The 24057-nt window shown below is 38.6% G+C and overlaps 1 protein-coding gene across 1 annotated transcript in view; it reads right to left on the reverse strand.

The window, feature by feature from the left end:
* Nucleotides 1–24057, reverse strand: part of LOC113126194 (CUB and sushi domain-containing protein 3-like) — a 274111-nt gene that overhangs the window by 51836 nt on the left and 198218 nt on the right. The window contains exons 13-32 of the mRNA XM_026300093.1: nucleotides 23585–23767; nucleotides 22929–23255; nucleotides 20298–20492; nucleotides 18727–18865; nucleotides 17985–18172; nucleotides 17405–17593; nucleotides 14428–14544; nucleotides 13828–14043; nucleotides 12084–12272; nucleotides 8820–8920; nucleotides 8544–8612; nucleotides 8236–8392; nucleotides 6301–6492; nucleotides 3961–4087; nucleotides 3294–3496; nucleotides 2888–3079; nucleotides 2433–2571; nucleotides 1876–2063; nucleotides 668–786; nucleotides 80–155 (exon numbers count right to left, since the gene is read on the reverse strand). Of these exons, the coding sequence (XP_026155878.1) occupies nucleotides 80–155; nucleotides 668–786; nucleotides 1876–2063; nucleotides 2433–2571; nucleotides 2888–3079; nucleotides 3294–3496; nucleotides 3961–4087; nucleotides 6301–6492; nucleotides 8236–8392; nucleotides 8544–8612; nucleotides 8820–8920; nucleotides 12084–12272; nucleotides 13828–14043; nucleotides 14428–14544; nucleotides 17405–17593; nucleotides 17985–18172; nucleotides 18727–18865; nucleotides 20298–20492; nucleotides 22929–23255; nucleotides 23585–23767 (3306 nt within the window). The remainder of the gene's footprint in view (nucleotides 1–79; nucleotides 156–667; nucleotides 787–1875; nucleotides 2064–2432; nucleotides 2572–2887; nucleotides 3080–3293; nucleotides 3497–3960; nucleotides 4088–6300; nucleotides 6493–8235; nucleotides 8393–8543; nucleotides 8613–8819; nucleotides 8921–12083; nucleotides 12273–13827; nucleotides 14044–14427; nucleotides 14545–17404; nucleotides 17594–17984; nucleotides 18173–18726; nucleotides 18866–20297; nucleotides 20493–22928; nucleotides 23256–23584; nucleotides 23768–24057) is intronic.

Here is a 24057-nt window from a genome sequence, read left to right on the forward strand (position 1 = left end):
CAGTGCATCATATGAAGAGACATGGAGAAAATAATAGCAGAGATGTAAGATTTTATTCCATCCTGTGTTTTAGTGTTACCTTGGCAGCTAGGCAATGCCCTGTTCCATCCGGGTCTGCCATCATCTCCCATACTGCAGGTTAGAGTAGAATAACCCTAAAGAGAAAAACAAGTTGTTACTTGCAGAAAACTAATCCATCCCAACCAACAACCATCTACTCAAAGAAATCAATAAATCAGCCTCCCAAACAATCACAACAATCACACTTCCCTTCAAGCAATCACCAAACCATCCAAAAATCCAACCACCCATCAAATCACCCATCTGACCTGACCAATCCAATCAATAAAGCAACAAAGCAAAAAAAACACTGATCCAACCAACTAACTTACCATTCAACAAATCAAACAATCACCCCAGCCTTTCTACCAATCATCCAACTTGTCACCTATCCAGCCAACCAACCACTCACCTATCAAACCATTCAGCCACAGATGAACCACTGACCTACATAACCCACTAATCACCCTCCCACACACCCAACCAAGTAAACAGCCAATTCAAGCACCCACTCAACCACCCAACTAACCTAAGTATCTATAGAACCAGCCAGTAACACACCTATCCAACCAACCATGCAATCACCCTTCCATCCATGCTTTTGTACCTGCAAAACATATCCTGCTTCACAGTAGAAGGTGACAGTAGAGCCCAGCTTATAGTCAGATCCCAGCCTGGTCCCATTCAGAACCACACCTGGGTCGAAACATGATTCCCTCAGTTTGGCTGGGTACATTGGACAGAAAACAAGTGAGTAAGTGAGAGAGATGATGAGGCAAAGAAAAAGCGACAGGCACACATGAATAATAAGTCAAATTAATAATAACTAAGTCTCCAGCCATAATCAAATGAGGCAGGCATTCCATTGGCCTTTTTAACAGTCTGTTTGACTTAGCTGCCTCTGCCAAAGATTGAGGAAGAGAGATAACTTCAGCCCCTTGCTTTTGTATGGTACATGAACCTTATGAATTATGGCTTTGGCCCCCCTCCCAAAAGATTAGCGGCCACCCTGCATCAACGTAAGACTTAATTCCTGACTCCACATAAAGCCAGTGTTGATTCTTTTGTACAACTGAATCTGACTCCCTCTTCAGACAGAATATTTCAACAGACACAAATTCAGCAGGGACTTTATGGTGAGAGCAAACGTTCTGTTTCATCTTACAATCAGCACGATGAACAGTGTCATCAGTCTGGGAGACTTACTTGCATATACTGCACACATCTACTGAACATTTAAGAGAAATGCAGTAATCTTCTTTGTTCAATGTGAAAACGAGATATTTCTAAACACATTCTGGTGACATCCTGTCATCACATGAGACATCTGAAATTTCCTATCCCTGTTATCTGTATAAACCTGAAAGAGTCATTTCCCAGGTTTGTGTCTTTGTTATGTAAAGGGACAGAAAAACTGCCTCTGATACAATTACATTAAGCAACGTATATATTAAAATTATTTTTCAACAGTTGACAGCTACAAAGTGGTTATACAAACACTCCTGCCTGGAAAGACAGTGTTTGTGTAGTCATCTCTTCTTGTAAGAAATAGGCTGATATATGCTGATCCAATTTCCAGGTGACATCTAGCTCAGGATGTAAACCATTAGATAATGAATGTGAAATAACGGATGCTGTGCTGCTTTCCTTTAGGTAATCAGGGTTATATTTTAGACATGTTTACTAATCACATTGTGCTGGAATTTGAATATGCTGTCAAAAATGTACTCAGTAAGTATATATATAGTATTCACTATTATTAAAGAATGTAGTACTATTGGAAGAACATTTAGTACTATTGGAAGAACATTTTACCTTTATATTCAAGATGGAAACCAGTGTAAGAAACAGACCCATCACTGCGGAATGCTAAATGCATGGTATTTGAACTGCTCTCTATCCTCTCTGGGAGTTTGCTGTCCTGAAAACTACCAATTAGAGGACTGTTGCTATCCGGGCCATCGTAGATATACAGGAAGTCATAGTTTGGCTCAATGTTGAAACTAGAGAGAAAACAGATATAAACAAGGGGTTGGGAAGAAGATGCAGAAAAAGTCAATACTGACATTTATTATTACAGCGAGGAGCCTAATGTTTTTGTACTCTACTAGAAAGCTTGTGCAGAGGTGTGATGACAGGTTAGCAGATTTAAAGAGCAAGTAAAGAGATAAAAATTTAGAAAAATGGGCCATGGTCATGAACAAAAAGAAGCATGGCGTTTACAAGCCTTAATAATATAATAAAGACTCATAATTCTGGAGTTCATGACAAAATATCTCTAAATTCTACATCTAAATGGTGAAAAAATAGGAAATGCTAGCCTGCTTAATATCAATTCTAAGTTTTATTGTTCAGTTGAGGGCCAAGGTTACCTGATAAAGGCCAGTGACAAGACATAGTCAGAGTTGACAGCGATGAGCCAGTCGCAGTCCTTGGAGTGAGGGTAGGGATGGGGGTAGTTAGGAGAGAGTATGAATCCACTGGAGTCTGTTAGGTTTCCTCCACAGGGAGCTATGATGGGAATACAGGATCAAATACATTCATTCTAATAAAGTCTTAAAAAAGCAGTGGTAGTATCAAGAGATCTTGGCATGATAATTAAATAATATGAGAAAATAATATTCATAAATATGTTGTCAATGTGCTTTAGTGTGTTTCTTAGAATTAGTCTTTTACAGAGCAGGCAGGTCTCCTTTTGCAGAGGTAGCCATGTTGCACTGCCATGTTTCTACAGTAGCCCAGATTTTGTCCAATCTGGTCTACTGTAGAAACATGGCAGTGCATGACAAACACTGTTCCTATTAATATAAAAAGTTGGACTTGACACCTATGCAGACAGGCGGGCTGGGCTGCCAGTAGTATCTGTTATCCACTTGTATACAGGTGATTTTGTCATCCCCCTGAAGCTCGTATCCTGGGTCGCACTGAAAGGACACTGAATCCCCCGGCTCACGGCCATCTCCACTGCGACTGCCGTTCATTGGTACGCCTGGGTCCCTGCAGGCTGTAGCCACCGAGCCTGTGAAAGGCAGAGAGGGACAGAGGGGAGAGTGAAAAAAAACAGTAAGGCAAATGGAGGTAAAAGAAGAATTAGAAAAATCTATGTCACAGTGGATATCTTTTACTACTAAGCTTATGATCAGTGCTTACAATTGGTACTAACATAAAAGGCTGTTAAACGTTTTTTTCTCATTTTCAAAATATTTAGTACATAAATTCCTGACATAACTTACTAGAAAACTGAATAGCAAATCCTGACTTGCTGATGTAAAAATCGGTCTCAAACTGAACAGTGACAGTGTTCAGTGTGGAGTGGATGCCCTCAGGTATCAGAGACCCACTGAGCTCGGCCAAAGACATTTCATTTTCAGGTGGTCCATCCCAAACCTTCAGCATGTCATGGCTGGCTTCCGTGTCAAAGGCCAAGAACTGAAGACTGCAATTTGCATGAAAATAAAAAGATCAGTATAAATAAGATATTATAAAAAAATTTCTTGAAGTCAGCTTTGCAATGGCAACAGAAAGGCAATGTTGAGTATGTTTATTTTGACGATCATTTTTGGTGGTTGATCATCTGCTTATGGTTTGAAAAGGGGTATAAATATGATCGTTCATAGATCATTCCATATTGCATAAAATAACTCTTCCTACAAAACATATGCTTGTATTTGTAGAAATGTGTTCAGTATGGTGCCTCAGTGGCCAAGCAGCAATTTCAGATTAGACATTTTAAACACATACTCAGCATTTGTAGCTTTGTTTTTGCAACTCAACATAATCAGATTTCAATTGCAATTGTCTTCAATTGCACATATTTGCAAATTCTGAAGTAAGCATTAAACCGAATGACGCTGTTATTTTAACTTTAATACTGGGAAGGTTTTAGGAGATCTGCTTTACCTCACAATATTTCCTGAGTCCACCTCAATGGTCCAGGTGCAGCGAAGATTATTGTCATAGGGAAATGGGTAACCAGGAGAAAGAATCCTCCCTGAAGACTCACCCTTAAAACGACCTCCGCACTCCGCTACAGGTATCACAAAGATATTAGAGGAGACTCTTAAATATATATGAACATTTAAACCCATTTAAACCCATCCTGTACAGTATATTTCTGTCTTATTACCACTACTGTGCAACTTTATAAATACCAAATACCATTAATTCAAGTCAATCAGTGAGTGTGTATGTGTGTATTTAAGTGTGTCTGTGATATATGACAAGCCAACCATTTATATGGCAATTGTTTATCAAAGCAACCAGATCCACTAGGTGTGCCTAAGTAGTCACTGAGCAGTGATTAAATGATAGCCATGGAGACAAATAGATTAATGAAGAAGCTCTGCACCTCTCTCACTCTTTCTAAAGCAAAGTGAAGAGCTGAGCAGGGAGAAGAAGAGGAAGAAAAAGAGACAAAATGCTGATCTCACATTCCTCCCTAAAGAAATCACCACACATTATATAACAGAAAATACCCCCCCCCCCTCCTCTCTTTGTCTCTCTCGGTTATATATTTTCACAATCTTCATCCCCTCTCTGCTTCCCCTCCTTCCACATGTTCCTCCTCCCTCAGGCTCTCCCCCTCCTTCATCACTGGAATATATTATCCCAAGGAACAGGAGGAGGTGGGATGGGGAAAAAACAGAAGAGGAGAAGAGGCAAAAGAGGAAGAAAAAGGAGTGAACCAAGTTGGGTAAAGGGAAAATATGATGAGTAATAATAAGAACCAATATAATATTAAGACTGGGGGTTTTCTAAGGTCACATTGTGTCATTGCTAAAATATAAAGCCAGAGAATATCAGCCAGTGCTTTTATGAGTCTTTCATTATTGATAGTGAGAAGACTTATTAGGCTGAATCCAAAATCAGAAAGTTCAGAGGCAGCAATGAAGGAAGAAAGGTGCTTAAAACATTGGGCTTGCTGTTATGCTTATAGCTCCCATCTGGGGCACAGCTGCAGCAGCCATTTTCTTTGTCACTCTGTATGGGCTTCACATTTGTTTGGGTTTAATTAGAGAATGTAATCATTCAACCAAGCATGTACTGAGAGGGAATGAAAATGTCTCCAAAAATGATTACAATAATATAGAAATCAAAGAATTTCAGTTTCTACCCACGAATATACTGATGAATGTGTTCTTGGATATCTGAAGTTGCATCACCACAAATACAGTAGGCCATTATTAACTTCTTGACACCAGTATGTGGTGTTATAATTTGAAGTCGGTTTGAAGTCTAGAGGTTTAAGAAAAGCAAGGACATTATAATGGAATATTTAGAAATATCTCAATACTCAAAAGGGAGTTGCTTTCTAGTAGGTTGTATTGTTTCCCTAAAATGGTCCGTGCTTTGATAGAGTGGTCCGTCGCAAAAACAAATCGATTAAAATATGTTTCTGAAGCAATTCTAACAAACAGGTATGTCTCTTAGCTCTTCACAGAGCAAGAGTGGCATAAATAGCTTAAAACAAGCAGAGTAGCAGAGGAAAACATAATAACGAGGCTTGGCTGTGTGTGTGTGTTTGTACATGTGTGTGAATATGTTTGAGTAAATAGGAGAGCACAAGGCAAGCATGAAGGTCTCCACTGTGGGAAATAAAACGGATCGCCTAGTCCAGACAGTAAACTCTCCTGAATACATATAATACATATAATAATCCACACATTTGAGACTTTAAAACAAACACATAAGAAAATAAAGAATATTCCACATGAAATTGGCTTCCATCTGCAAGCTGAGACTTTGCATAAGGACAGTAAGTTACTCTGCACTCTATTGTAGAGGAAGACCTACTATACTTATGCCTTCTGCTACTTAAAAGGTGTTTGTGCAGCAACTGGGCTCTGGGTAAATTGCACATTACAGCCTGAGAACAGCTTCATGGCATAATAAATTGTGGTAAAAAACACTCAAGGGAGAAGAAAAATCTAATTATATTGATATTTATCCACTGAATATATCCTGTTCTTGAGTTTAACCATGTGCAAAATATCTTGACAAGTTTAACTATGCTGTTAGAAGTGGCATGGAGCACGCAGCACAAAAAGCAGCAATACCAGTGAAAGTCTAGGCAACAATAAAGCCTCCAGACCTTTACCCCTCAAGCTTATTAAAGAGTTTTATTCAAGGTTCTGCCTATAATTTTGTGGAGGCCCTTTGTGTGTCTGTATATATCTTTAGGTGTACTTTCAATAAACTTCTTGTCATAATAAAAAAAATGGTTTTTACATGGAGACGTACCGATACAAGAAGGCAGGGGGTTATCCCAGGCTCTCCTTTCACCGGTCATACACTTCAGCGTGGAAGCTCCATGCAGAGTGTATCCAGGCTCACATCTGTATGTGATGCTGCTCCCAGAGAAATGGCCTTGGTCGTTGACCTTGAAGCCAAACTGAGGTACCCCTGGGTCCTCACAATGAGACAATTCAAAACCTGAAGAGTGGAAACAACAAAGATTTTTACAGTCTGAACTTGTTTAAAATACTCATGAAGGGACATCTAAGATGGGTTGGAGAAAACAGAATAGGTGCTGTTTAGATGCACAGCAATATCTAGTACCCTCAAGTATTCTAATTATGAGCTTGCTGATATCACAGATCCTGTTAAGCTCTCATCTAAATTTAATAAAAAAACAGAAAAAGATACATGAGACATACCAATCTTAGGAGCAATACCAGAGCATGTACACACCTTATCCAATTTAATGTTGTTTTTCACAGCCTGTCTAAGCTCAGTTTCCATGGTAATATTCAGAATATTCTGTTTATTCGTGCGCACAATTTTGGAGAGGGGATCTGAAACGGTATATAAATAGTTTATCCTTGCTTTAATCAGGATTAGATATTTAGTATTACCTGGAAGTTGGGGAGCACCAGGATTTGATCACCTGGACGACTTTAATAGACGCATATCTAAATACTTAAAAATAGCTGTTTACACTCTTATCAATCTACGCAATCATCCCGACATCACACCTGCCATCCTCTTGACATCTAGTGTGAATGGCTGCCAATCGGACATTGTCCTCTGTATGTTGGACATATATTAGAAACTAAACCATTATGTATTATTCACTAAACCACATCAAATTTTAGTGAATTTCAGACCCCCAATTGTTCACCGTGGCTTATTACTAAAAGTTAAAAAAAAAAATACTGCTGCAGTATCAATTAATCCAATATCTTCTATTGGTTTGACTAATTTTTATATCAGTATGAGAAAGCTGAAGTGCAGGGGAGTAATGCTCCACTCGCACAGCAGAGAGACAATGCAACTTCAAAGCCCTATGTAAATCATCCTACATGACTTAATGTAGGCGGAAAAAGTTGAACTTTTTAGACAGCTAGATTTTATAATTACAACTACGCATCTACATGTAAGACAGCGCTGCCAAATGTGGGTGCACTTTGGTGAACGTCAGAACCTACCTTGAACACCCCATCCTACGCTGAAATCAGAGCTCTCTGTAAGCATTGTTAAACATGACAAGTTTCTTTAAATAGAGGAATTTACAATCACCATAGTGGGATGATTTTACAAATGAGAACCATTTAGATTGAAATTGATTCGGCATGTACGGTATATTACATTGGTCAGGAATTACTACATATGTGGTATTTAACTGATAAATGAATGTACTCTAACTCTGATATTGTGCAGCCTTTACTGGTCATTCCAGTTTTACTGCATATCATTTAGCAGAATTTAGCTATCAGTTGTGTATGATGTAGTGCACTTGCAGCAGTTAATATTAAGGATGTGACACTTCATTATTATAATTCAATCTAAATAATCATTTAGTGCAAATGAAAAACAATAATCACTGTGGTGGTGTGAGCTAGGATGTATTCACCATTATAAATCACCAACAGCTTGCCTCTGCCTCTACCACCCACACACAAACGCCAAGCCTGATTGGTCCACCTACCCATTCACAGCACACCAGAGCATGTGGTATGCTTTTTTTCTGCAAGACACCAACTTAAAATATATTATTATATTTATGGTTTGAGATTAATCCAAATTTTAAATTTAACTCATCTGATATTTTTAGAGGTTCTAATACAACTATTGTTTCTTTTATAGATTTTTGGTGGGAGTAGAACTTAACCACGTATGTTACTGTATTAACAGGGGAACGCAAAAAGTTCACACTGGTTAGTCGTGTGCACTTACTGGAGTAGACAAGTTTGAAACCTTCTCCCGTACTTTCTGCATCGCTGTAAAATTCCAACCAGAGATGATTTGAAGTGGAAATCAGGGTCAAGCCCAACATAGATGACCCTGTGAACGCTCCAAGGACGTGGGCCGTGTTGTCTTTTCCATCATAGATCTGCAGTGTCAACAGCACAGTACACTTGTGATGTACAGTACATACACTTTCAAACTCAACACAAACTCATCACTGATCAGTTTTAAACATGAGTATGAGGCAGGGAGCATGACAAGAGGAATCAGCCGAGTATGTGTGCATGTGTTTTTACCTTGAGTATATCCCCCTGGGCGAGATGAAAGGTTCTAGCAGAGATGTTGATGCCTTTCCCAGCCTGCACCTGAAGTCCACATGGAATCCAAATGATTGATTTACAGTATTGACCAACATGCAATTAATAAATATATTCAACAAACTTTCACAATGATTTTCTGTTTGTCCCAGCATCAAGTACTGTGACTATTACCTCTTCCTCAGACAAGTGCAAACCAGAACAACATTTGTTTTAATAAACATTGAAGCATGTAATGTAAATTGAAACAAATACCTGGATACTGTAAATACACTCGTGGTTGTTGTCATAGTTCATTGGGTAGTTGGGCGAGAGAAGGATCCCTTCATTGTTTATAACTGAAGAACCACACTCCGCTGATGTCAAAGACAAAAAATTCAACAATATACAGTGTGGAAACATGGTTTAAGTCTTGATGTGATGGCTCCATCTGGGGAAATTTCAACTTTTGTTATTCCACAGAATGACCCACATTTAAAACTTTTATTTGAAAAGGATCTAGTTTCACGCAGCTTATTTAAGATTCCTACTGCTTCTAACAAGTTGTTCAGTCCTACTGTATAAAAGTTTTAGTCTGCAGTATGCAAAATTCTAGAGAACACTGGCTGTCCTTAGAGTGAAAAGATTTTCTGTGCTTGTGTGCTTTAGAGTAATTTAATGTCCCTATTAAACAGCTGTACTGTCAGCCATCTACTTCTGTCGAGGAGAATGGGCAGGTGGCGAGATTCAAAAACTAATTTACTTAAAGATACCTGCTCTCTGCACTTTACATGCTCACTCTATCTACAGCATATACGGTATATCACCTTTTCTCTCGTTTTTCCTCCCGCTCCCGCTCGCTCTCTCCCTCTCTCTCTCCCCACTGGTGTAATAGTCGTATTACAGCTGTCATATTGTCAATAAATCACACTGCTAGTTTCCATTTAGAAAATTACCTCTCCATCCTCTTTCCTTTTTAACTTCCACGTTTTTGCACTGTCTCTCTCACCCTCTCTATGAATAGTGGCTTTTACCCGCCTCTACTTTCAATCAAAATTCCTTTTCATTTCTTCTCTCTTCTTTTCCTGTTCCTCCTCCACGTTTTCTTTTTTTTTACTTTCTTCTCATCTTGTCTTCCTTCCGCACCTCTCCATTCCCTTAACAAAAGTATTAAACCGTATCGTCCACAAATTTCAGAAGAGCTGAGAGTCACAGACATACTTAATTTTCTAAAAAACCAAAGGTATAGTAAAGACATGCTTCTGGTCCTTCCGCAAAACTGCAAGTTACTGCTCGTACCTTCATTTAAATCATAAAAAAACAACACACAAAATGTGTGTACACAAGAAGCGCAGCAACAAAAAGCAATCAAACAATCATAAGTTTGAGAAAGTCAGCATTATGTAGGTACTCTAATTTTCACTTTCTTTCCACCTCACTCCTACTCTGTGATGTGCACCACATCGTGCAGCAACGCTACACAACACACAGGAACTAAATATAGCAAACTGCACTACACCGTAGAACATTGGCACATAACACCACTCCCGCCTCTTTGCACGTTGATGAGATAGAGTCAAAGACATAAATACAGGCAGTGCGAATGTCACGTAAAGCTGAAAGTAAAGGTGGTTTCTAAAATGAACAAAAAAAAAGATCTGTAGTATACTGAATCTGCTCTTTTACTTAAACTAGTAGTATCAGTCTTTCCACACCTGTATGGGCACACCCTTCTCACAGTTTTCTCTTTTTCGAGTACAAACTAGACCAAACTGTTTTTTGCATTTGTTGATCATAAAGGCAAAACAGTCTAACAAAGGAGGAAAGCTTCAGGTGTTTTCAGACAGCAAGCAGTTAGTGCGGCTGCCTCCGCTGTTGTCTCTGCAAACACAGTGGCATGTTGGTCACCGGCAGCAGCCAGGAAAGGAATGACAGCTGCTGCTCTTGTGAATTGCTGTGTGCCGCTGCCTCCAGAGTTCGTGATGGTTCAGCTATTTCATCTTACCACCTAGGCTCGCTGTGTGACGATGGCAACCACAGAGAAAAAAAAGTGATACGGGAGCTGATTCTACAGGTACCGTGTTATCTGAACGACACGCACTGTTTCACTAGTAGAGGACAAGTAATGGAGAAACATCAGTTTCAACGTCTGAACTTCATCTCTGAGACAATAAGCAGCATTTATGGTTCTAGTTATCAAAATCTGCTGTAACTTCCTCTCCAATTGTTAAAGGTCTCTCCAAATTTGAGCTACACTCCAATGTGCTGTAGGCTGGTAGAGCTGTAGGGTAGCCGGGTACCGCCAGGTTGGTACTGAGCTTCGTGGCCGCCTGTTCAAAATAAAAAACACAGATGTTGCCAGGCAACACCACTTGCGGTCTGAAAACACCTTTACTGACTCCTATGTGGATGGACGTGTATGTTTGATAACTCATATTTAAAAATTGGTATTACATGTTTTCAAAATCTTTTGAGAAATTCATTATTTCTCTCATGTTCCTATTAATTAGCGCATCTGTCTGTATTTGTATAGCACCTCTCTTATACATTTCTGTCATTTAAAGTGTTTTGCAGGTTGCTGACAAGATGATAAGAATGAAATCGGAACAGAAAAGACTATTTGAGACTAATGCACACAAGAAAAACAGCACTAAATATAATAAATGTAAAATAATAATGAAATGAAGATTTAAATAAAATGAAAAAGATTAAAGAAATAAAAAAGCAATGAGCTATAAAATATGTAATTGGGAATAGACATTTTAAAACATGAATGGAAATCATAAGTGAATAAAAAGAATAAATATTATAATCATAAACAAGGCAAGGTTGCGTTTAAAAAAATGTATATTTTCTTTCCTGCTCCCTTGGGTAACCAATGCAACAAAAAGAAAAGCTGCCTCACCAAAAGTTTTTGTGCTGGACTTTCAGACAACTAAAAGATTTGTGCCAGAGGACCTGGAGGCCTTACTGGTTCACAGATCGGAGGCATGTCAGACAAGTAGTCCGGTAACAGACGATGAAGTGCTTTAAAATCAAGTAAAAGGATTTTAAAATCAATACTTAAACAAACAGGACCAATCTAATGACTTTAAAACTGGTATAATGTGTTCCCTCTGTCTGTCCTAGTCAGCACACAGGCAGCACAGTTCTGAATCAATTGTAAATGATTTATAACTTTTGGTTGTTTTAGTCACTTTCTTTACAATTGCTTGTCCTAGTGACTTCACCATCTTGGAAAAGTAAACAACATTGGCCCTTTGTGTCTGTGACTTCTGAAGTGAGGCTGCTCATAGAAGCACCGTCTAACATTCAGAATGTTTGTCTGCTCTTTTTGCTTGTCATAATATGGACAATATTATCATTTGCATTTCAATAACTATTAGCATGGCAGACGTAGGAGGTGGATTTCTTACACAGCGAACGCCACATCTGAGCCACGTACAATCTGCAGGACATGTAGAATTAAGAAAACTGCGATTCTAATCATCGTTTGCATGCATTTATAACAGCACTGATCGTATTAACATTACCACATACCAACACATCTTGGTAGAGGAGCGCTCCACATTCTACGTCCGCCACCCAGACAGATTAACTCTGGTGCCCCCTCCAGGCGATACCCCATGTTGCAGGAAAAAGTCAGAGTGTCCCCAACACCAAAACTGTAGCCATTTCTCCTGCCAAATAGAGGTACTCCAGGGTCCTCACATGGCTCCAAAGTATATTCTGCAGAAAAATCAATGGAAAGTGGAAAGTATAACAAATGAAAATCCAAAACAACATATAGTGGCTCAGCACTGTGATACCTTCCTTACCATACACAGTACATAAAACAGAATGAATGTATATTTGCTAAAACTGTCTTGGTGAATAAAAACAAAGCTGAAAATGTGTACTTTAATCAATTTAATTTGCTGAGTGTGCCATTAGAGAAAGAAATTATGAAAGTAGAGCATAAGGAGAATCTAATACTAATGGTGTTAAATCAGCAAATCAATATCCATCACTCTCAAAGTTGAGAAAAATCCACCCAACTCTATAAGCATTAAATATTAACTCAAAGATGCAAACACCTCATGGCCATAATCTTACTCTCTGTGAAAAAAAAAAAACCTTTTCAAAACTTGCTGATTTTGTGCTTTGCCAGGTACAGCAGAAGATTTATTTTCAGACTGATGATGTGATGTGTATTCCAGAGTGTGCCGCAGTAAAACACAGGATGTTGAGCATGTTAAGATTGGCAAGTCATATCTTCGGCGACACGTCCCACGTGTTACATTTTGATTATTAGCTTGTGCCATCTGGACGGTGGTAAAATGTCCCTCCATGTAGACTCACATTTAGGTGTGCCTTTATTCCTGAGTCAACGAGACAGTGTTGAAGGGCAGTTAGGCAAAGGATCTTAAATTAAGAGGGGCAGATGTAGCCTTGGGCTTGTCTTAATTATGCACCTTGACCATGATTTTTAATAAATGCAGTGGGGAAGCACCATGATTATGTTTTGAAAGAGAACTTACAACTTGCACATATTCTCAGGACACCACCATTGAGGCTGGGAGGCATCCATCTCTTTTTTTTTTTTTCTTGCTTTTGTGTTATTTAATAGTGCATTGCATTCAGATTAATCTTAGGTAGTCTTTCCCATTGTGCAGCTTTTTTATTGAGCTACAGTATTCACAGTGGTTTATGGGTAGTCCTTGAGGCCACCAGTGAAACATTTCAGTATAAAGTTTTCAGTTTTTATGCGTAGTGTTCTTGACAATGTTCAGTCAAAGCAGCTGTCGGTTGCACTCCACTGAAACATCCACCTATTATCTATACTGCTTATTCATAGAATGGGTTTGTGGAGGAGCTGGAGCCAATCCCAGCCAACACTGAGCGAAGGGGGGGGGGGGTACACCCTAGTCAGATTGCCAGTCTGTCACAGCACTGAAACCGCTCAAAATCTCAGATGACATCTTGATGTGTAGTGATGCAGGAGCACAAAGTTGTATGCCTCTAGCACCACTGACCACAACCAAAGTAACAACTGTTCAACTCATGTCTACACGCAGCTGCAACGCACTGAAGTATACGGCTTATCAGCACAGTTTTAAAAACAAATCCAGGTACTTTTTATAGGTAGAACTTACCACAATTGTGTAGATTCAATTATGGATTTAATTTCACCCCCAAGTGTTTTATCATTACCCAAACTTGTAATCTCAGTTCTTAAGTTCTTATCGTGCCCGAGGTTTGTTCTCAAGGTGACAGTCATCATAGATATCCTGAAGTAAATTACCTGAGAAAGTTATGTTGAAGCCTTCGTATGAAATGGAAAAGTCAGAGATAAATCGTAGCTGGGCTTTGAAGTTGCCATAGAGACCAGCATTGATGTTGCTAGGTAACTCGTTGCCAGTCAGGCGAGCCAGTGGTTGCAGGAAACTCCCATTCTCGGTAACTAGGAGGTAATCGTGTTGGTCCTCCAGATAAAAAGAATTGAACTGAAACTGGACTCCTGTGAGAAAGACACACACACACAAACACGTAGTTGAAAGACAGACAGGTAGAGGAGGACAATCTTTCATCCCTAGCTCATATATGCGTTTTACAGTGCAATCACAGCACAGTCTAACATCATATCAGCTTAAAAACATGACTGCGTTGTTTAAATTATAATCCATGAGTGGTGCTATGTTTTGTTTAAAAGACTCTCCATGTATGCACACACTTATACCCCAGTAAATATGCTATGAACTAGAGAAAATACTAAAAACTCAAAGTAATGCAAGTATGTGGTTATAGTTTAGCAGTAGCTGTGTGTACAGCTGTGTGCTACTTGCTGCTGTCTCTCACTCTGTCTCTCTCTATTAAGTAGTGTGAATCTCTGTGTGTCTCTTGCCTTTCCCATGGCTGACTTCAACAGTCCAGGTACAGTTGAGAGATGAAGGGTAGCTGTCTGGATAGCCGGGACTAAGGATGGTTCCCCAGGGACCTCTAACATCTCCGCCACATAGAGCTAGATAGATTGAGAGAGACGGAGCGGGAGAGAGAGAGAGGCAGCGAGTGAGAGAAGAGCAGAGACAGGTGACAGAGGCAGAGAGAAGGTTACTATCAGATTGTTGATAGCTAAAGCAGATAATGTTTCTCTGTGGACCTTTACTACCACTTCTATAGTACATACACACATGCATGCCCACACAGAAATGCTGCAAGAGAGGGAGAGGGAGGACAGAGACAGATGGAGACAGAGAAATAGAGATTTTCTAAGAGCTGAAGGTAGAAAGATCCTGCCACATATTAGGAAATGGGCAACACTGTCTAAAGTGTATTTCTAATACTATTACTCAAATATTTAAGTCTGATATTCTGCTTGCCCCTGTATGCTCACATTTCCACTAATTTGATATTTTCCTTATTGTGATAAGCTAATGACCATGGCCAAATTTGATTAATGATATTTCAATGCCTCTTTCCAAATACCTTGTTTGTTTAACTTTGTGTTAATCATTTGAAAAAGTTGAAATCTGCTGTTTTTCCAGCATATACAATAATAATAATAATAACGGGCTCTGCACAAAACGATTGACTTAAGATCAATACAAAAATAACACTAATATATGCAGTGGATATGTGGTATTATTGTTGTAACTGGAATTACTGACTAATATGTAAAGATTTTTTGTTATATAAGGAACCTCCACCTGGATATTAAGTATCATTTTGTGGGAGATTTAAAGTTTATTTGCAATATCTAGTTGCTTTGGGATGTAACCTAACAGCCCTAACAGCTCCAAATCGTTCTCAGGCAGAAAAAATGAAAGTAAAAAAAAAAATTACATTAAAACTAATGCTTGAATATTATTTCAGCTAGTTTTTCGCAACATTAATGCTGTGAGATAGTTGTATTGTTTGCAGGAACTTCAAAATATATTTTGTTTTTTTCAACAGTTTGACTTCAAGTGATTAAAAGCAGTGATATTCAAAGCAGTGAAGCAATACAAATAGTTGTTAGGAGCTACAATACAACCTCAGGCTGATACTGAAACTTCTGCACACAGTTCAGCTGTGCACATTGCTGTCAGAAACCTGTGCCGCATGGAGATGTTCAGAGTTGAGACCAGGTCCTTACAGAAACTTGGAAAAATGTGTTACTCATTCTATGCATACTAATGCACACGTGTTGTAAGGTGCTTCATTTCTGAACGCTCCAGTTGGTTCATCTTACAGTTGGCCGACTGGCCTGTCATTTTCTCTTACAATAAAACTATAAAATGCCATAACATTACTTCAAAAGTGTAACGGTCGCAGGGCAGCAGGGAGAAGGTCAAACCTGAAAGTTCAGCTGAAGTTTCCTTGAGCCGGACATTTTACCAGAAGACAAAACCAACCACCAAAAATGAGGAATGCAACCCAGCCAAAAATCTGCAGAAATCCTTTTACAGCACTGCCCGATGCCACAACATTAAATATGTGCTCAAACCACAAGAGCATTTTCACACTCAACCTATATAGTTTTACAACATCAGCATCTCTCAAAACAAGGTTGTGATGTAAGAACATTTCCAAACTAAACAAATACACAAATGCAAGCAGGATAGTCTGATACACTTGGCCATGTCCAAACGCTTGTATTAATTATTAATACTTTTCTGCCAAGAAGCTGTTAACACTGAATGCTGAGCTATGTGAGAAATTTGAAAAACTGCATTACATCTCTATCTCTACCCATTTCCTTCTTTTTCTCTCTCACTAGCTTTCTCTATCTGTCTATAGATCTCCTTTCATCTTGCTTTTTCTTCACCCCGGTCCTCTGTCACCCCTGTCAATAGGACTTTCTATTCTTTCTCCCAAACATTTCCTGTGACTGAACTGAAGGGCGGTGACTGATTCCAGTCCAACATCAATCTTTGTTGAAAAAGTGATCTAAAAACCTATAATTGATAAAGGAATACTCCAACTATGACAAAAAACTTTTTTATTTAAGTCATACTGTAAATGTAACATTACATGTTTTGGTTCAAAAGCTCAAATTGTTTTTTTTGTACAGGTTTCGTGATCATCTAGTCCTTAATACGTTCACATTGGTTTGCTCATTTTCATCTCTGTTACATTACACTGTGTGAACAACATTTGATTTGTGCTACATTCAAGGGCTGAGTCAGCTGCCTTTGGCTCTGTTCATTTTCAGTCATCAGGCTAGGCTACTTCTTACCCACCTAGAGCAGCAAATACTTCACAGTGTATTTATATGGTACATATTGTGTAAACACAGTTTAATGGACTTCATATTGCAAATTCCAAGCAGCATGTTTGATGTGTATATGCTCAAACCTTGGAGGAAACCACTGTCAATCCCAGGAACTGTGCAATTCAAATGTGGTTAACAAGCGAATGGGCCAACTAAGCCACACAAGCCTAACCAAGCAAGAAGCCACAAAACTGATGCAGGAGTGCCGCATTTTTCTTTCCCACCTCCTCTCCTGCTCAACCATGAAAAAGAGAGTGAGCGCATGCAAGAGTGAGAGATAGCCCCTTCCTCCCCTCACCTACTCCTGTGCCTCTACGTTCCTTGATTTGAGAGAGAAGAGAGAGGAGGTGACAGCCAACACAGGCTCTCGTCAACCTCACCTCAAACCTTCCTGTGTTCATAGTTCACACAGGAGAGAAGGTGACAGGAGGCACATGGATAAAAGCACCACATAGACATAAAAGGACAGTAACACACATATATGCACTGCCATACAGTACACATGCAAAGACAAACACCCTTCTATTGTGGCCTGATGATTTAGGACAATGTGTCACATTCAAATGAACTTTTCTAATTTAACACATCAACTATATAAACCAAATTAGAAGCTGTTTAAGACATTTACCGTCACATGTAGGCAAAGGGTGGCTCCACCAGTGGTTCTTCTCGCATACTAATGGCTCCTCATGGCTGAGTCTGTAGCCTGAATCACAGCCAAATGACACTGTGGACCCAATGGAAAAATCCTGCCCATACCGAATACCATTGACAGGGATGCCTGGGTCCAGACATGAGTAACTGTCCACAGCAACACCTATATTAAAAAAAAAAAAGAAAAAAAAAAAGATTTAGCTATCTTAATAGTGATCTCCATCATCACAAGTAGGTTTTCATTTAAATGACCTTGCTGTGCAGTCGTGTTTAGTGACATTGTGGCTTTACACAGGTGACAAGGCCAGCTTGTTAAACAGTTTGCTAGTGTGACGTGCATGCCTGTGTGGTTAGAGACAATCTTTGCATATATATTAATTCTCAAATTTATTGATTCAATGTTTCCTTATATAGTGAGTATATTGATCCATGTGCATTATTCTGCTCTGTAGAATGAGGGTGCAAGGAGGACAAAGTATTATGTTAAATTTTGTATCTATGATTCATGTCTACGTGTATAATTTTAAATATGTTGTATTTATTTTTTGACTTACTTTCATATAATATTTTGAAGCCAGCATTTGATCTGCTGTTATCTGTGGTAAACAGCAGATAAAGGAAGTTGCTGCTGCTAAACAGGAACTGCGGCACCTGGGTACCATTAAAGGAGCCAATCAGAGGAGACAGGAGGTTTGGCCCATCATGGATCTCCAGCAAGTCGTAACCCAGCTCTGTCTGGAACCTTAGAGGAAAAAACAAATTAAATGTGACTTTTTTTTTGATGCTCATTACTTTGATGCTTATAGGTGTGTCAATGTGATCCAGCAGAACTTGAATTAAAGATTAACAAGGTTATTTGAGGGGTGAACTTAAAAATCACATTATGCAGTTGCAAAATAACTACTGATCACAAAATAATCACAGCCATGAAAATCACACTTTCTCTACCGAGTTAACATGGTGCAGGGAGATAGTAAGGGAAGTTTAAGATGTCCAGCCATATGCATGTGCAATGAAATAAAGTTGAAACAAAAACTGAAAGTAATCAATGATTTTAAAGGATCCTCTAAAATCTTCCTTCAATCACCAGTTAACAGCTCTGAGAACAAATAATATAAATGAAAATATCCCCCACTTCTCTGATTAATTTACAACTCCTAATATAAATTATTCAGCCTATGACATTTAAGAGATCATTGTGATACTAACTGATGGTGGTTCTGATAAATTTGCATAGCCTGTTCAAAACTCAGAATGTCTTTATAATATGCACAATTAAAGAATTATGCTACCCACCTGTCAAATGTGATTTTGATGGAGCGTCCAGGTTCTGCTTCAATCACCCACTCACAATTGAGGGAATCTTTATAGTAACCAGGCCACCCAGGAGACAAAATCACTCCACTTGGGGCTGAATAGTGGCCTCCACATGGGGCTAGAGGAGAAGAGGACACAAGACACAAATAAGAGATGACTTGCATCAAGATCACCCAACTTTTGCTAAATCTAAGTAAAGTATTAATAAATTTCCAGGGTATGTTGGCCTTCCCCATTAAAAGAAAATGCAATTCCCTATCCAGAGCCAGCATTTGGTTTGTCCGTTCTGGGCTACAGTAGAAACATGGCAGCGCAACATGGCTGCCTCTGTGGAAGGAGACCCGTTCCTTATGTAGATTTAAAAGTCTTGTTCTGAGATGAATAAAATGCAACAGTTGGTACACACTTACACATTGAACCTTTAAGACTACTATTTACTCTCCTTTTAGCTGGTTTGGTCTCCACTACTCTTTAAGGGAAATAGTTGACTATTGATCTACTAAAATGTTCCACTATGTTCACCAGCCAGCTGCTAACTTTGCCTGTCTGCTGGCTGGGGCAGACAACATACAGTGAGCAAAGCTTTTTGAACTTAAAACATGTGGCGGGGACTAGTAGTGTTACATTACATACAATAATGTTAATACATTTCGATAGAACACTATTAGATCTTTTCTTCTACATGTGCATTAAAGTAAGATGCATATTAACTGTAGATGCATTCCATATAATGTAAGGAAATGGGTGACAACAACATAATAATAACCAAGCATATTCACAATTAACATTTCCAACCTCAAATAAAATGTTTTAGCATTACGTTAACTATCACATTGTTATTTTAACCAGAAGCCATTCTGTTGCACTCGTCTTTTAAATTTGATCTTGTTTAGAGTATAACTTAGTGTCTATAGTCAATTTGTTCTGGTCTGTAACTCCCGAATACAAGTGGATTTTCATCCAAGTAGTTACAGACACACATTAGCTCCGAAGGATCTGGGACATTAAATGACCTGGAGCACAATTAACATCAACATCAACAACCTTTTTTGTTCTATTTACAGTTCCATCAGGTAGTAGTTTTAAAAATATATCAAATTAATTATATATAGCATTGGATTGTAGCTAGAAGTAGCTAGAAGCTTAGTTCTTTTGTTCCATCTCAGATTCAGGTCAAATTCACACACAATGAAGATGGTATCCAGCTCAATCTAAAGTAGTTCTATAAATGTTATGATCTTATACTATAAAGGTTATAAATCCATAGATCTCTACAGACATGAAGTTTATCAGAAAGGATTTTATATTGTTAAATATTACTGCAGCCAGAGTAGATTTGTAAGCTATTTGCTGCATTTGTGGCAGCAGTGTATTAATAGTTATCTCCCTGGGTATTTAGGTTAACTGGCCACCACCATTTTTTTCCCTCTATCAAGCTGACAGCAAATAACTTTCACCTCCTGGGTCTTTATGCTATAGTAATGATGACATTTTGGATGACATATTGTTCCCGAGCTAATAGTTTAATCAGCAATCTAGTCAATATTTACCTTCACACTTAGGGATGGGCCCACTCCACATGACTTTTCCTCTTTCTAGCTGACAAGAGATGGTCTCGGTTCCTTGGGTTTTGATAAAACCGTCCTCGCAGACCACAGAGATGGAGCTGCCAAGCTGGAAGCTGTCTCCAAAGCGACGGGCGTTGATAGGAATGCCAGGGTCTGGGCATTCATTATGGCCAAATGCTAGGATAAAATGTTACACGGAGACACGAAGATGATGAGGAAGATATTGGAGAGGATATACTGGAGTTGCTTACTGAAGCAGAAAAACATATACAAAAGAAATGTTATTAAAAAATATTACCTGTACTTCACAGGATCTCACAAGATATAGTTTTCTCATCATTGTGATTAAATTTCTGAGAATGAATCATGTAGCTATTTTACTACAATATGATGTGTTTTATCAGTCCTGATCAGTACAACATCTAGAAATGTCTCCTTTAATCTGTCTGTTCTATATTTCTGCTCTGTCTTTCCTCATATATTTACTGTATTTCTCATACTACGGCATTTGTGCACAGTGTTTTGGTTTGACCTAAGTCAGAAGTACTCAAATACATGTCCTTAAACTTGGTTTAAAAGGTGAGATGGCAGGTGTACATTGGGTCTCCTGTGCTTTAGATTTTCACTGTATTTATAGTTAAAAATCCTTAGTCAGCTTTACATTACATTTTCAGCTGGTTCTGTGTTGTGGGTCCAAACTCTGAGGACAATGTGATTGTTGTTATAAGTGCATTCCTCACAGTGACAAACAGTTTCATTCAAAATGATACACACTGGTATTTTTCAGTCTATTCATACTTAAGCGTGTACATTTTCATAACCTCTTTTCCTTTCAAGGATAGTTTTAAATGTGTCATTCTATTTTTTTAAAGCTTAGTTCTAACCACAGACTACAACTACTACTATGTTAGTAGTATTTGTTTGGATTAAACTGCCTTTTGGTCCAGATTTAGTCCGTCTATTGAGCATATGGAATCTAAACAATGTACAGTGAAGTTATGTAAAAACGTCTGCTTCGGAATATGATCTGGTCCATCAGATTAAAAAGCAATAAAGTCCATCTTTAAAATGACCATATTACACTAGTTGAAACTGGTGTTCGTGTGATACAGAGATTAAAAACAATGAAACACAGTGACACAAAAAAAAAGTCGGATATACCCAGCACGGTATAAGCTGATATCACAGATACATGATAAAGAAGGGTGTGGACAGAACGCACAAAATGTTGGGAAATGCAGTTTATCCATTTGCCATCAAACAGGTTGGAAGAGAAGAAGATCAGTATCAGTTTCCATCTTTGTTCGGTATAGAGATGTGGTTGGCATAAATTTGTTGAGATATTGGAAAGAGGGGCAAACAGTTGGCCTCCAGAAAAAGTGAACAAATACACCTTTCAACAAATCCAAAAATCTTATTTACTGTAGAAGATCCTGTTGTTTGACAAGCTGATCATCAATACAGCTAAGAGTCAAGGTTTTGATCAGTTTCAGAAGTTTTCAGAACTGACGACTTTACAATGAGAAGAGAACATCTGAGATTCAAACTGCTCCAAAAGCCCAAATATCTTTGATTCTATTTCGACAGAGGTTAAAGACAGAAGATGCGATGTATAAAAAGAGTAATTTGGGAGGTTTTGGAAGGTGTATTGTTTCACTTTTGACGGAACTAGGTTAACAGTTTCCGCTCACTTCAAGTCTTTGTGGTAAGAAAGGCTAAACACATCGTGGACCTCTGTCTGTACTGGACAGACATAAAAATTAGATTTTCATGAGATGAAAATAATATCAGTCCGCTCATCTGACTCTAGGGATGACAACAAAGATGCCAAAAAGTTCCCAAAAACTGTTCCTTTAATGCCTCCCTTGTCTTATTTTCCTCTTTGTTCTGCAACCTACAGCTCTATATTTAGCTCCTGTAATAACCACATGACCCCACTTGAATCAATAAAAGTTGTCTTTTGTCTTTACCAGAACAACTCTTTGTGTTGAAGCCTCCAGTCTGATCTAACTCTTAGTGAATTAAAAGAGCTTCTATCTAACATGAAATATCCAAACATCTAATGAATGTGTGGGAAAATGTGCTTGATCTTTCTATGTGACTGTTGGGATGAAAATTAAGATTATGAATATAACAAACTTTTCTCTGGAACCTTTCTTAAAAATAGCTTGCATTGTGAGAGATGAAGTTTGGACCACAAAATGGTTCAAGTGTGGATAAATATAGAGTTTCAGAATATAACCACATCACATCTAATGTAGGCACTAGCTGTCTAGGCTAGCGGAAATGCAATGCATAAAATTCATATACAGTCATATGTGAGATATTGCTTTATAGATTCAAAACACAACAACTTCAGAGTCTCCTGCATTATTGTGCTTCAAAAGAAAATAAATAAGACTCTAAATGATCTTTTTCCAGCTGTAACCATGTATCAAACTTTAACTTGCAGGAAAAAAAGCATGTTTTATACTATTTTGGTTAAATGTAGTATATTGTTATTATACTATTGCCACATTATGCTTTGCCTTGCAGTGCAGCAAACAAAACTGGTATTTTTTTTCCTGAATTTACACAAAACATTATAATAAAATGAAATGAAAAATGACATACTACTGTATGTGATGTTAAATCCTCTTCCTGACATGGAGTGATCAGCCTGAAACTCCAGCCTCAGTGTGTTAGTATTGGATGTTAGATGGGACGGACTCTCAGCTCCTGAAAACGTCCCGATGATGGTTGCGTCACTTGTCTCACCATCTTTCACCGTTAGGGTATCAAAGGGTGCTTCAAGGTCAAAGTCATTAAATGCCAAGTGGATTCTGGAGCCTGGATCTGATTGGATGAGCCAGACACAGTTCATGTTGTTCCCATAGCCTTCTGGGTAATCTGGGGAAAGGACAGTCCCTGAAGGAGCTGTGAAGTTGGACATGCAGGGGACTGTGGGAGGAGAACAGGTACAGAAATACAGACAGATACAGACAGACAGATAGAGAGACAGAGATGGGGAGGGGAGTAAAAATTTAGGAAAGCAAAAATTGGGGAGGGAATGAGATGCAGAGAAAGACATTTTCTGTTAAATATTCATCTCCACAACATCATCGGTCATCATCCACCCCAGGCCATAATAAACTCTGTACTCTCACCATGGTGGCAGGTCAGACTGAATGTTATCAACATCACAGCAGAGCACATGCCATGTTTTTTTTCTCAAATTTCCTCTGCTGCCAAATCCCTGCAAATCACACAGGAAAGACTGAAATACTTACATATGCATATGGGGATGTTTGCCGACCACTGGTTGTTGTCTTGGCAAGAGATCGTTTTCTCTCCAATCAGCTCGAAGCCAAACTGGCACTCAAACCTTAAGATACCTCCATTTGAAAAGCTGTCCCCTTCTCTTATTCCATAGAGAGGAGTCCCAGGGTCACCACAGCTCTCTTTGTCTATTTCTGTAAAGACAGAGTTAAAAAAAATAGACATTAACATCAGTGTGGACCTAAGAAACCAGGCCAATGACCAATGTTAACATGATTCACAACTCAACCTAATAGGGTTATTTAAGCTCTAGATATCTCAGCACTGTTCAAAAAGTAATTTCTGAAAATATGGGGTGAAGCAAAAATAATGACAAAAAAATATATATAAAGAACACAACAAGATTGCCAAAGACGTATCTCAGCCTCTGATTTCTCACTTCCTCTAGGTCCATTTGTTTTGATGCAGCCTTCCAGTTCTTGCT

Source organism: Mastacembelus armatus, chromosome 11, assembly GCF_900324485.2.
Source record: "Mastacembelus armatus chromosome 11, fMasArm1.2, whole genome shotgun sequence".
Classification (NCBI taxonomy): Eukaryota; Metazoa; Chordata; class Actinopteri; order Synbranchiformes; family Mastacembelidae; genus Mastacembelus; species Mastacembelus armatus.